This window comes from Pelobates fuscus, chromosome 2, assembly GCF_036172605.1.
Source record: "Pelobates fuscus isolate aPelFus1 chromosome 2, aPelFus1.pri, whole genome shotgun sequence".
NCBI classification, from domain to species: Eukaryota; Metazoa; Chordata; class Amphibia; order Anura; family Pelobatidae; genus Pelobates; species Pelobates fuscus.
Window position 1 is genome coordinate 201,670,404 of NC_086318.1, and position 15,709 is coordinate 201,686,112.

Below are 15,709 nucleotides of genomic sequence, written 5' to 3' on the forward strand. Positions count from 1 at the left end.
GAAGCAAAATAACAAAATAACTTTATTAATAATTATTAAATACAATAAAAATAGTATCACATAAAAACACTAATACATTTCTACTAAAAAGGGCTTTTTAACGTGCAGAAGATGCTCCTGGGAGTAGCTTACTTGTATAGCTTCATAACATTTTTCTGTGTCAAAATGGCATCATGTGACTTTGGTGACCTATGACATCATAGGCCAGGGGAAAATAATCAAGCCAATGTAATGTTAAAAACCCTAAATGCTTAATAATTAGTGTAACGGAGCTCCTAGTACTCCGACCGAGTACCTCCGTTGATGGATGCTGCTAGTGCTTCCCAAGGGCTCCAAGCACTTCTCCACACACCATAAGCACTGCAGACTGAACCTATCTTCCTGCAGAGAGAGAAGCTGGAACAAGCCCTTAAAATAGTTTAGTGAGTATAGCTAGGGGAGTATGTACAGTATAGCAATCCTCCAGTGTAGATGCAGTCGTATCCCCCAGTCATGAGACGAGGCTCTATGTGGAGGGTCAAACAGGAACAGACTGAGCTGTGGTTTATTGGCCTTATATACACATTTTACACATAAAGTACCACCCACAGGGTTTTGTGGAACATCCAATCAAACCCGTAATATACAGTAAAACACTCCCATTCATTCCCACAAAATCCTCCCCTCTGCCTGTGATATAATTACTGTACACAATGGGTTAATGTAATTATCACAGGCAGGAAAAATATACTTTTTATACATGTACTGTAACTTTAAAACTATACATTCAATCTCCACAAAAGTCATATATTATTAACATTAAATATAAACATATCCAAAATTTAGGCCATTCCTTCCAGGGGTTAAAAAGTTAGCTGGAAGTCCTTTGTGACCAACCGCAAGCACATTTTCATGCCCAAAACAGTTCCATTTGGGCTGTGCGGTCGGTCAATTTCACACTGAAAAATGACTAAGTCCCATTCGAACATGCGTTTGAATCGCCGAACGGGACTTAGTCTCCAGCCGCAGTGTCAAAGTGGAGGAGAAGGTACGGGTCACTGGTGTTCGTGCAATTGGGTAACCGAAAACCGTTCCATAGATTTGACTGCACACACCGCTGACCGCGTGCGAATGACTAAAGATACTTAGTTTGTACGAACGGCGGCCACCCAGCGGTCGGCAATTTACCTACAGCAACCTCCCAGCCTGGGAGGTAAATTAGCCGCATGCTTCCACTTTTGGGTGGTCCGCCTATGCAATACTTGGTTCAGTAAGCTCCATTTACTGAACCAAGTGGGAAAAAGCCATGCACACAGGATTTTAACAGTCTGGGGACACTGTGGACACCGTCTTAAAGGGGCATTGTCCCAAACCAGTCTGGGGACACTGGGGACACCGTCTTAAAGGGGCATTGTCCCAAAAAGTCTGAATATGTCCCCAGACGGTTCTAAAAGGGCCATACACACCGGGGACCCATAGTCCAGAGGCAGCAGGCGAGCAACCAGGCTTTTCCAATGCCCAGTGGCGAGGTTAGTTTCGCCACAATTAGTCTAATAAAAAGGGGGGAAAACTTAATTCCTGTTTTTATCAAGCGCTTGTTGGACAAGTTAACATATTATATGATTTTAAATTAAAACTGACTTTAACAAAAAGAAGGAGCCGGTATGTATTTATAGAGAAACAAGCATACATAGAAACAGGCTCCAACAAAATGGCAGAGCCAATGTGAGAAAATAATATAAGTATGTGGTACCAGAGATAGGGTACTATATTGCATTTCTACAGCGCCATTGCGCCCACAACTTTTAGAAATAGATTATTCTTTCCTTTTTTCTCATCACATATGTACCTTGCAGACCCTATAACTGGTACCACATAAGTGTATTATTATTGATGTGTTTCCTCCTTGGCATTGTGTTAACACACACCAGAATGCTCCAGACCAGCAAACTGATAAAACCTTGACTTTTATAGATGTGGTCCAACTTGATAATGATCAATTAATCATAGGCATTTGATTAGCAGCACCGGTCTGCTACTTAGCCTTTTAATTCCTATGGAAAGAGCAAGGGTGTACTTAGTTTTTCACACATGGCTTCTCCATTTTGGCTTTATTTTTGTTAAATAAATCATGACATGGTGTAATATGTCATGTGTTGTTGTTCGTCTGAGGTTGCATTTACCTAATTTTAAGAAACAGGATGATACTTATTTTGTCCTGATCTGTAAAACCGTAGAATTCAATGAGGGTGTATATTCTTTTTTCCACGACTGTTATGTGTATATATATATATATATATATATATATGTATATATATATATATATTTTTTTTTATTATTATTATTTTTTATTATTATTATTTTTTCTTTCTGTTTGCAGGCCCTGAAGTACTTAGGACACAGTGCCTCTAGAAATGCAACCCTTTTTAACCTTGGTTAGAACATTTCCTATAAAATTTAAAGCATACCTGCTTGGACATATAGGAATAAAAGTGTGGTCTATATATTGTTCTAGCCAAATTGGGAATTGTTGCAACAAATAATTCTAGCACGCAAGTTACCTACTTACTTGCTGTGCCAGTGTTTTGGTTGTAGTATTTATAGTAATCATATCATGAATGTGCAGCCTCAGTTGTTTGATGGACTAATTACTTTCATTTTATGTCGTTAGCAAGAATTATACTTTGCCATCTAACAGTACTAATAAATATGTATTACCTCATTAACAGATTGCATGTTGATTTGTGCTGAAATTTGCAGAATGGATTACTTTGATGTGATGATGAACATAACAAACAAATAATCAAGCTTTACTGCTTTCTTTTTTACGTGAGATGCAAACTAAGGGTTACTACGAACCATGCAGCATCTATTATTTAGCTGTGCTAACGACCTCCGGTGACAAGATGAATGTAGATGTTGTACATTTTCCAATGTATTCTATGGAGTCTGATGTATGATGTTTCTAGAATCATATTTTATAGATATAGCTATAGAGCATCACTTTTGGGAGTATTTTTAATGATGTATCTGCTATTAGTACTTTGAATAGTTTGGCTTTTTATTTTCTTGAATATGGGTCAAGGTCTTGAAAAATGTTTAGAAATGGGGATCAAAAGACTTCCGTGTCCCAAGGCGCCATTTTACTTTTTAATCCAAACTTCAGGCTGGTGGTGGAAGAGAGAAATCTGTACCTACTGAGACACAGCTCTCACTGCTCTCACTTCTCATGTAAAAGATCAGGAGGAGTCTTTTTATCTACAGAATTACTGTGCATCACGGGTAAATTTCTCTTTCTCTCTTCTTCCCACTGATGGTGTATAGAAGTTGTTCTGACTTTTGTGGCTTAAGTCCATATGTCACAAGGTCTACACATCTGACCCAAATAAGTGACCTTCCCTTACTTCAAAACGACACACTGGCAGTTCAAACCCATTAGACCAGACATAGGCAACCTTCGGCACTCCAGATGTTTTGGACTACACCTCCCATAATGCCTTGCCAGTATTATGGGTGTAAAAGCTTTATGGGAGATGTAGTCCACAAAATCTGGAGTGCCGAAGGTTGCCTACCCCTGCATTAGACCATCCAGGATTATAGAACCCATTTTCTCACTTCTACCATCATGAAATATATGAATATAGGTGATAGACATAAAATGGTCCAGGTACTCAAGGTTCAAGGTTTAAGCAGATTTATTGGGATAATATACAGCAACATTTGGATCTCACAGGAGGTCTTTGTCAGTGACCTCCTGTGACCTCATCTGAGGTCAAAACGTTGCTGTATCTTATTCTATTAAAAACCTTGAGTGCCTGGATAATCTTTTGCCTATCAGCTATATGATTGAGTTCCTCCCAGCCTCGGGTCCGGTCAGCCCTCTGAAGGGAGTGCGGTGTTCATATCTCTCAACTCAAATAGATATGAATATAGGGTCGAATGTAACAAGTATATGTGTGCACCAGTAATGTTAAAGTGTGGTGGCTAAACAATTATTTCCAGCATTAGGAGGGTAGTGAGCCTCCTCTAACTTTCTCCTAAATGTAATTATCCTTGATATCTGTAAACTGAGTTTTCAATCATGCTCATACTCAACCTTGATGCTTCAGTTCAAGAGGGAACACACTCATTTATATTCTATTGCAGCCTTGGAATGACTACTGAAAGACGGCCTATTGGTGGCTATGTGCATCCAATATGAAGTCAGTAGTTCACTGATGACTGGTATGTTACTAGTACCTAGTAGGCTGTACCTCAGTATGCTGCTTTGACCACTGCTTTTAAACTAGTTTTCAGAAAAGACCTACATTTTGCAGCTCTCCATAATATTTAACTTTTTGTTCCAATTCTGACTATTACGTTACAGTGGCACATTTCTTAATTTTTCCAGTATGACTTGGCTGGTCCTCCAAGAGGGCTATTTGTAAAGAAATTAGAATCTCTTGGCTGTATTGCATATTTTCATGTGTTGAAATGAACTGGAAGGGGTAATGGAATCACTAAACTATAATTAAGGTAATTTGTGTTCTCTGATCTCATGTGTAAGCTGCTCTCAGGCAATAATGCACTTCACTATTTTGATTCATGCCCCCAAAGCTGCTGGCAATATCCCTCCTCTTATTTGATTGATTCCAGAATCTAGTAATAACCTTCTCACACCACACCTCATCCATCAAGCACTGAGTGCTGATCAATATATTTTAACAAGTCTTTTGTAGTTATAGAGATGTCACATCGAAGGTTATGCTGTGGAAGAACAAAAAATGCAAATGCATATTAGCCTAGCTGATCTTGCTACCATTTACTGAATTATCACTTTTTCCTGGAGTTGCTTTAGTCAAATGATTTTTTTTTTTCTTAGAACTGAAGATTTATTTAGAGTGGTCTGTAAAGGAACCTGAAGACATTGTCTACTTATGTACTTTATTTTTATGTAAGAATGCTTACCTAATAGTAGACTGCCTTGTTTCCAGGTAAACAAGAGAAATAAAGGATCTATCTGTCTGTTGTCTGTATGTCTCTCTATTTCAACTGCTTCTACACTGATCAGCCATAACATTAAAACCACAAATAGGAGAAGTGAATAAAATTGATTATATTGTTACCACGGATCCTGTCAAGAGGTGGGATATAATAGGCAGCAACCGAACAATCATTTCTTGAATTTCACGTGTTAGAAGCAGGAAAAATGGTAGTAAGTAAAGTAAGTAAAAAGATCTGAGTGTCTTTGACAAGGGCAAAATAGTGATGGCTATATAACTGGGTCAGAGGATCTCCAAAACGGCAAATTTGTGGGGTGTTCCTGGTATGCAGAGATTAGTACCTACCAAAATTGGTGCAAAAAAGGACTGGTAAACCTGCATCAGGCTCATGGGTGCCCAAGACTCTTTGGTGAACATGGGGAATGAAGGCTAGCCCATCTGGTCCAATCACACAGAAGAGGTACTGAATCTCAAACTGCAGAAAAATGCTGGCCATGATAGAAAGGTTTCAGAACACACAGTGCATCCCACTTACTGCATATGTGGCTGCATTGCAGCAGACCAGTCAGAATGGCCCCTGTCCACTTGCAAAAGTTCCTTCAGTGGGGAAGCGAGCATCAGAACTGGACCATGGAGCAATGGGAAATTGTTACCTGGTCTGATGCATTTTCTTTTAGATCATGATGGCCAGTTGGTGCATCATTTACCTGAGGAAGAGATGGCAGCATGATGCACTATGGGAGGAAGTGTTATGCTCAGAGCAATGTTCTTCTGAGAAACCTTGGGGTCTGCCATCCATATTGATGTTACTTTGACACATTTCACCTACCTAGAGGTTATTGCAGACCACATAGACTCCTTTATGACAATTATGTTCTCTATGACAGTGGCCTCTTTAAGCAGGATAATGAACCCTGTCACATTGCAAAAATGTTCAGGAATGGTGTGAGGAACATTACAGTTCAAGGTGTTGGTTTGTCTTCCAAGCTCCCCAGATCTCAACTCGACTGAGAATCTGTAGGATGTGCTGGAACAACAACAAAAAAAAAAAGACCTGTTGCTAATGTCTTGCTAATGTCTTGATTTAGACACCACTGGACTGTTTTCAAAGGTCCTGTAGAGTCAATGCCTAGATACATCAGAGCTGTTATGGCAGCACGAGGGGGACCTACACAATACTAGGCAGGTGGTTTTAATGTTGTAAATGATCAGTGTATGTTGCTTTATTCATTAAATGTAAGTAATACATAAATGCCAGTTTTTGAGAAACTGAAATGTTTACATTGCGGTACTAAGACAGCCTGTAGTGGAGCCTCTAGTGTCCAGTGGGGAGGCAGCACGAGGGAGGGGTGTCCAGTGATCACTGTAGTGTTTGTAATACAACTTTCTATTCCTAACACTATAGTTGCTCTTTAAGCTAAAGCTGTTTTGATGCCTATAGTATCCATTCTAAGACTACATGCATCCTGTAAAACTCTGCTTTCAACTGGTTTACTCTGCCAATATCAGTAGTGGTTACTCCTTTTTTGGCAATTTGTTTCAGCACAGTATTGCCCGCACCATAGGAACACAAGAAGGGTTATTTCAGAACCATTAGTCATTCAGAGTTCCCAGATATTCTTATGCAGATTTTCTGCCACATGCTGCTTGATGTGGGTATTATTTTCCATCACTGTCCATACCCCTAATGAAATACTTTCCCACTCCATCACAGGGAGGATGAGTATGGAAAACATTTTCCTGAGTGGGAAGCTACGGTCAGATATCATATAGTACAAGGAGGGTTTTTTATGATAATACTTATATTTATAATACTAGACCAGATACTACACTCAACTATATTTCTTGTCTGCTAACCTATATGAAATGTTCCAGCCAACACTGTCCAGTGATGTATGGGATTGAGCAACACAATGATCTCTGGTATTTAAAAGACATTTATTGATGGTCATTTTTATCGTAATTTAGAAATACCTAGAACATTTACACGTTTGCCAGAGGAGGTACTCACATATATTTTAGTCTTAAATATCATTTTGAATATCAAGTATGCCCAGATGAGTACATAAATACTGCCCAACGGCTCATTTCCAATGTTCTCAGAAAATGTCTGCCATGAGCTGTCGTTAATAACGGTAAGAAGATGTTAGTATCCACAAATTACCCACAATCAACACATATTGTTTAGCATTGTTAAAGCTGAATAAATTATCATAGCAACTAGAACTGGACAAACTTCTAATTAACCCTTTCAGTAGGCCCGGCAGAGATGAAACACTGATGTTTGTTACTAGTGCTGGATTAAGAGCCTATTGTGCCTGGGGCTGATGGTTACGATGGGCCGAAGTACAGAATCTTATAGATAGAAGACACAAAAATTTCCATATCTTCCGAGTGTCTTGTATCTGGTGGGGGTGGTTCTGTAGGGACACTTGCAGGAATAATTTTTAGGAATGCACTTAATATATGTCAGTCTCTATATTCAATCTCTCAAACCTGTCCCTATCTTTGAAGCCTCATCACTCGTGTTCCCCTCTAAATTGTGAACTCATTTATCCACTCCTCTCCTTCCATTCTTACTAGCAGGCAGAAGCTCCTGCATGCAGCCTGGGACATAGAAAGAGGTGGATGTAGACTGCATTGTTGAGAGTGTATCAGAAAGGGGATGTGCCCATAGAAGCAGCAACATTTGCACAATGCACACTGTCAGCTTTATGTAAAATATTTTAAAGCCAGCCAGTTCATACAAATTTGTTTCCCTGTATCCCTCCTAGGGAAAGAAGAAGTTGCAGGGCTTCAGAACGATCTGATTTTGATTGTGTTGTGGTTGGCCGAGTGTGATTGGTGTGCGGTTGGCAAAAGGTGTTTGGTGACTGGCTGGGTTATATTGTCTGCTGTTGGCTGAGTGTGATTATATTATTTGGACTTTATTTGATTACCTTCTGCTTACCTTTATGCAGGTAGGGAATAATGCCTGGTAATCCAGTTGGTGCTAGCAGGACTCTTGTGGGTGCTGCTGGTTGGATCCCTGGTGGACCAGTGGGAGAAACCCAGGTGTGATTTTTAGCAGGTTCCCTGGTGGTCCAGTGGAGGAGTGTGTTGTCCTCACCTGCTGTAGGTGCTATATCACAGCACACACTCCTTCTGGTCGCCTCTCACCATGTACAAATCACTCCCGAACAAACTGTAAAGGTTAGGTAACATATTGTCAGAATGGCAATGAATTAAATAATAGTTTTGCAAGTAGGGAGGACCCAACCAGCCTAGGCCCCCCAGTAAACAGGCAGAATTCCAGAGACCAGTCACCAAAATTGCCATTGCAACCATTGCAACCATTGCAACCTTTGTAGTTTCGCCACAGATTCCTCTTAATTTGCATACTTAATTTTCTATGCACCCTATTATAGAGCAAGAGCATGTGAGTAGTATGTGTGTATGTACATATATATAAAAAAAAAAGAGTGAAATTATTTTGAATTGGCCAGTCGGCCTGTTTCATGGTCAGGAGTCTAGAGTTGCAGCTCCATACGAGCCTATATTAATCCAGCCATGCAAAGAGACTGCAGTTTTCTCTTTCTCTCGAGCACACATTTTACCACTGATGATCATAGTAACAATCCTGAGGGTGCATACAAATTAAATGCAGCTAGTCAATGTGTGTACCGGTCTGGCATCTTGGGTGAAGGACTCCCCCTTGAATCTGCACCTCTTAAGGGCCAGCCTGTAAAAGTTACAGAAAACATTGCAAATGAAACCATTTGAAGATATTAATGGAAAATGTTGCGCTAATTCTTCTTTCCAAGTTTTATGTTAGAAGCGGAAATCACAAATGAGATTTCTCTGAACATCGAGGCAGTGTATTTTCTAGAGCCAGTGCCTCTTAAAGTCATTAAAATGATAGAAGTTTTTACTTCAATCATGTTATGAGACAAATACATTCACAAACATCAAAGACAAAACAGCATGTAGGAGCAAAATGAAAAGTACATAGAATTTGCAAGTCTTCTCAATACTTCAAAGGAAGTGCAGTCATTTTTTAACCCATTGTGTTCGGAATAGAAATCTGCTCTGCCTGGTGTGATATACTATGTATACGTGGATATAGATGGGATTTTTATATACACATATATCTATATTCATTTAGAAATATGGATGTTATATGTCTACCTTCCTATCCACAGACACACACTAAATAGATAGTAAGTGGGTAGGTAGACAGATTGATTCACTTTTAAATAAAATGTATCCATGCTAAAAATATAATAATTGTAGATTTGCTCCATTAGCTGGAGTGGCAGATTTTACCTGCCAGGGAATATGCAGATAGCCAAGCTTATTCCGAGGCTTTAGCTACAACTCCAGGGTATGATGCAGGTATGAAGTACTATGTCTACTACGACAATGTTATTCTAACTGTCCCACTCCCCTTACTGATATAGTTGGCAAAGGAGACTAGTGAGCTGCACTTGCAACCAGTGAAGAGCTATATAGACGTGTTTCTTCTGTCATTCTTAGGCAGCCCAAAACATTAAGATTGGGTTACATTTAGGAACCCCACTATTCTAAGTGTGATACTGTTACATAAAAAATATCTTTCGAAAATAAAATATATAAAAACATGTTTTTCTGTTTATTTTTTTACTTTATACTAAATACAGAAATAATGATCTCTACTGACTGTCCAAACTATATGTTTAATGGTAATACAGAATTCATGCCCTATGTGCAGTATTCATAAATGGCTTTTATATGCCAGTTGTTGAAGATTTATATTACAGTGCATTTTTGCTTTACAGTGGCATTAAATATTATAATATTCCAGCTAAGTTATAATGGCTATGTTCGAATGCCTTGCATAATCCATAACGGTTGGTCATGATTTATTTTAAGAAATGTTACCAAGGCCTGTAAAAATTATAGCAGTTTTTATTGGAAGAAACAAAAAAATGATTTCAACATAGATACAAGTTTAATAACTTGCTTTGGATCAAAGAATGATTCAGAATGAAGGACCTTTGATTTACCTTTGTCCATATCATCATTATATTTTACATTTTTATGGTGTAGTCCTAATGGTTTGAGACAATAACTCTTTTGCTTCTAGTGAGTCTTTTTTTTTTAAATATTTTTTTAGAGTAATTCAATATTGTGGCAGGATTACATTTCTTTCTGAATGTCTGAGCTTCAAATAGGCTGATTATGGTGACATCTATTGTAATAAAATCCATCTAATTTAGATTAACTAGTACTTTTTAAGGTAATAATATTTGAAAGATAAAATATAGATCTTTTTAAGATTGTTCACTAAATTGTGAGGAATTCAGAGATAATTTACGTTATACCAGCAGAAAAGTCACCATGATGATGCTTGTAAGTCACAATGCGGAATGTCAACTCCATAATACTTGCATGACCTTCCAGTAAAGCGAAGCTAGCAAAGAGGCATGTCGTAATTAGGGCATGCCTGTCATTTGATTAAATTACACTAAGTTGACTGCTTTTGCATATGGTATGCTTTAGATACATTATTTATAGTAGCTAAAGTGTGGTTGGGTGCTACCATTTTATCCAAAAAGTGACTGTGGGCCCAGTGTATGAATAAAAATTGGAAATTGAAAAACAGAAAATTGACATGCCTTTTATTTTAATGCCTACATGGGGGATGTTGGTGTACTTGGGTTCAGCAGCAGAAAACAAGCTTGGGGTCTTTATATTAGTAAGACACATATGATCTGTGAAATTCCCAATGAAAATTAAATGTGTGGAAAAACACTAAAAATATATATCAGATTTGGCAGGGGTTAATTATACAATGGGACACTTTAGGCATAATAAAAATTTCATCGCATTTGAGTAGTTTGGCTTTCAATTACATTATTCTAGCATTAAAACAAAACAAAATAGTTTAATGGTGAATGAAATGATGATACAAGGACTCTAGACACTATATCTACTTCAGTGAGATGAAGCAGTTACAGTTCCTACAGTGTTTCACCAGATTGAAGGCTTTGGGGTTTAACTCCTTCAGGTAAACTGGTGCCCAAATGTAGTCATACCATCACAAGTCAATGTTGATGAAGTTGTTATGATGCCTGGAATGTCCCTTCAAAATTGTTATGTATACATGTATGGTATTAGAAGAAATCCTTTTCTGTGCAAAATAAAATTCCAATACATGTATGACATGGAATCTAAGAAAAATACTTGAAATATTATTTTGGAACTTTACATTTTCAGTATGAATGATTATTTTTTTATTTTTTTTCTGTTTTCTAGTCATCAAACGCAAACAACTTGTTGGGATCATCCGCAAATGACAGACCTTTTCCAGTCATTAGGTAAGTGAATGCTTACAAATAATCCCGCAAGAATTACACTGTGTCGTATTGTAAACAATGTACTTTGTATAGGTTACATGGGTTGTTAGCTTATTTTCTTGCCACCCAACCACAAACCGAAGAAGGCCTCATTCCGAGTCGCTAATTGTTACAGTTTAGAGCATCAGCAGACAGGATGAAGAGCTTTGTTCATGGCATTCATTAGGCCGGTGGCAGCAGAAGTACTTTTAATGCATTCCAGAGAGAGTCAACATATTTTCTCTATATATTGTAGATGAAATGGTGTGTGACAGAGTTTATAGAAAATTGTACATCTCCGGAGTGTATGCAAGTTTATTATCAAATAAAAGCAGCATATTAACAACTGGAATTAAAAAGAAAATTCAGTGCAGATGACTATCTCAGTCGCAGAAAGATAAACATTGTGTTGTTATAAGAAAATGAGAAAGGAGCTGTACACTTTCACATGCGGAAAGTGAAGGACAATTTGCAGCCACTGTAATATGCACAATCCATTTGTAACAGAGATAACCGTTCATGTGTCCTTATCTGCAATGGCCTCGATTTAATATTGTTGGATTAGCGTTTCAAATGATTTCATATTTATGGATACATTTTAGAAATATATTTTTGTTCAACACATTGAAATATAAAAAATATATAATGTATAAAAAAATAAATCAAAATAGAATATTTTTTTATAATATTAATTCATATTAAAAGTTTATCCAAAAATATTGTAATTTGAAAAGCATATCTAACAATATTAAATGGTGGCTTATGTTGGATATCTGCTTTGACGTTTCACAGATGTATGTGGTGACCGTGTTACTGCAGCTTAATTTTTATTACTCATGCACTGTATTATCAAACTGAAATGCTACAATAAACTTTGAATTCTAAGAGAGTTACTTTCTATTATTAAAGGGATTCTATAGTGTAAGGAGTAAAACGTTGTATTTCTTACACTATTGTTCTTTCTAGTCCTCATCTCCCTCGCGCACCTCCCAACTCCGGGACTGCAAAGGTTAAAAAACCCTTGTAAGACTTACCCGATTCCAGTGCCAATCTCCCTCGGTGCAAGCGCCGCAAGTGCACTAGGCGCTCACCATAGGAAAGCATTGCTATAATTCTTTTCTTTTGAGATTTAACTGATGCTGGATGTCCTCATGCAGAGCGTGCAACGTCCAATGTTAGTTAGGCTATGAAAAGTCGCCTAACAAACAGGAATTGCCTCCAGTGGCTGTCTGATTGCCACTAAAGGTAGTTTTAGTGCAATGTAATTATTCTCTGAAACTGCAATGATTTACATTGCAGGTCTAAGTAGGACAGGGACACTGCACCCAGACCACTTCAATGAGCTGAAGTGGTCTGGGTGCCCATAGTGTCCCTTTAATGTTCAAGGCTCTACATGTACCCTCATTGCAGACAGTGAAAGGGTTAATTTAATTGGTGTACTTAATAATGTTCCCTTTATGTAAACAGTCAGGCACTGATACGGTTCTCAACACATACAACCTGCATAAAATGTGTTTTGTCCTGTGGAAACAACATAAACAACTTGGAAAAAGTGCTTGTTATTTCACAAAAAGGAACGGTGGTATTTGGATCGTTTTGTACCATTTTGGAACAGTTTGCTAACATTCACTAGTCTATTCCTGTACATGATCTCTGAGGTGAAATACAAATGAATGTTTATTTGTTTTATTTGAAGAAAATCGCAGCAAACCACAGGCTTTGGCAAAAGAAAGGCCCCCCTTGGCTCATCCAGCTTGATAGTGTTTCTTATCGGTTTTGAAACATTAGTTTTATTGTATGTCATAGATGCCATTATGTTATGAATACAATCTAGTATGGAAGCAATGCTGGAGTCAGATTATTTTAATAAGCTAACTACAGGCCGACTTTTGGATTGAGAGATACCCAAAAGTATTTCTACTCCAGGATCTCTATTCTGTGTTTCCAATAATGCCTCTGTTTCACAAAGCCTTTTGCATTTTGCTCACCAGGAGGTAAACAAGACATTGGGGAACCCTGTGGATATGATATTCTAGTGCACATCCTGTAACACTTTCACTGTATTTTGGTTTACAGCTTCTACTAGAGACTGTTACAGACACATAGTTTACAGAAAGCATCAACTTCTTGTACCATATTGCATTTAGCCATCCATTTTCATATGACAAAGCAACATTTCCTGGTGTAATGTGTAATATTTTTCAGTTGTTTGTATGTCTATTATTTATAAAGCGCCAACATATTCTGCAGAGTTGTACAATAGATGAACTAACGAACAAGTATTTGAAACATGATGAGCTAGATGCACAGGAAGAGAGGGTGTAGAGCAGGGGCCCTCAAACTGTGGCCCTCCAGATGTTGCTGAACTACAACTCCCACGATTCTCTGGCTATCTATGTATTTCAAAGAATCATGGGAGTTGTAGTTCAGCAACATCTGGAGGGCCACAGTTTGAGGATCCCTGGTGTAGAGAGTCCTGCTCAAATGAGGTGTAGAGGGGGTCAGCTATGCCTCCAGCTTTGGCCTTAAATTTTCAATTCACTTTAAATTACCATCAATTTTCACTCTGTAAATCTTATGCTTACAATGGCCAGCAAGGTGAATAATCTACAAGGTTTTATCTTGACGTGGCAAGTGAGCTTACACTTTTCTGGCTATTGGAGCGTTATTTAAATGTGCGTAGGGATTTGGGATAGGGCGCAAGTAACTCTATTGTTTGTTTTTTATTGTATGTCTAACACTGGCAAAGCATCATGGGAATTATAATCATGTTGCTGGTACTTGTCTTACGTTATAACATATTTAGAAAATGCCTTTGTTATTTATACCCAGTGCTGCAGAACGTGTCCGTTTTATACATAGACAATAATATTAATGACCTTATATATTTTACATGTCTCTAGTTTAAAATAAAAAAAATCTGAAATTGCCAGGTTTTCCTGTTATCCCTCTATAAAATGTATGTTTATATAGAGTCTGATTTATTTATTTTTATTGGTGACATATACTGACATAACGAGTAACATACAATTGAGTTTCAGTCATTATTGATCAATGTGTCTTGTTCTGTTTCAGGTGACTTAAATAATGTAAGATTCTCTGCCTACCGCACTGCTATGAAAATAAGAAGACTACAGAAAACACTGTGCTGTAAGTATAGAGGCTCTGCATGGAGCTGTTCATTCTCTCCATTACTTTGTTATATATGCTGCTTAAAACATAAGGAACTGACAGAATGTTTTCACAGTTAAACATATACTGAATACTATGGTACTCGATATGGTGCCAGCTTGTGTTATCTGCATATCAAGGCACTTATAACAAGGCTGAATTTCAGTGGAAATCCATGGGAACTCTGTTCCCATACTATAAGTACTGAGGAAACTGAGTTCCCACACTGCCTAAAACACAGGCATAACTACAAACCACAATTTTCGCACCGGTGCCCCCCCATACATCCACCTCCTACCCCACATGTCCCCGCCACCCCTACACATGCAGACAAATAGATACACATGCAGACACATACAAACAGACACACATACACACATAGACCCACACATACAGACATACATACAGACACATGTAGAGACACACACACATACACTCATATAGACACACTCAGACATATACACATGTACACTCACAGACACATACACTCACAGACACACACACACTCAGACACACATACACTTACACACACACACTGAGACACATATACACTTGCAGACACACACACTCACAGACACACTCAGACATACATACACTTACAGACACACACACATACACTCAGACACACACTCACAGACAAACACATACACACACACTCAGACACACATACACTTACAGACACACACAAATAATTAATACTAAATGTCCACCCAGCCTCCCTACCTGGAGAGCAGTTGTGGATCTGTCCCTGAGGTCCAGTTCTCTCTGCTCTTCTCCTTTGCACGCCATTTGCTGATGCTAGGAGCCGGAATATGACGTCATATTCCAGGTCCCGGCATCAGCACAGCGTGCGAGGGAGCAGAGGAGAGAGAACACAGCTCCCTCGCCACGTCTGACAGGAACTCTGCCGCCCGCCGGGGGGGGCCACCTCTTGGGCCCCCTTTTGACAGGGGGAACACGGAGGGGGCGGCATCTGGACGGTCCACGACCGCAGGGGTCGTGGCTGCGACCGGGCTCCCTGCAGTGAGGTAGGTATGCCACTGGCCTAAAACAATGAGTGTTCATACAGAGAACTGAGCACTTTATAATATCAGTGAAGCAAATTTCTAAGTGCTGTACCTTCATTTTTTCATGTGAAGCTTTAAAATCCTGAATGCTTTGTATATAATTTTGTGCTTCTACATAGGGGCCTACCTATAACATTTGGCACCTGGGACGGAC

At 38.6% G+C, this 15,709-nt stretch overlaps 1 protein-coding gene across 2 annotated transcripts in view; it reads left to right on the forward strand.

Annotated features, from left to right (window-relative positions):
- The window catches only part of UTRN (utrophin), a 583,870-nt gene that overhangs the window by 470,758 nt on the left and 97,403 nt on the right, over positions 1-15,709 (forward strand). For both annotated transcript variants that reach the window (XM_063443106.1, XM_063443107.1), the window contains 2 exons: positions 11,238-11,299; positions 14,393-14,467. In XM_063443106.1, the coding sequence (XP_063299176.1) occupies positions 11,238-11,299; positions 14,393-14,467 (137 nt within the window). The remainder of the gene's footprint in view (positions 1-11,237; positions 11,300-14,392; positions 14,468-15,709) is intronic.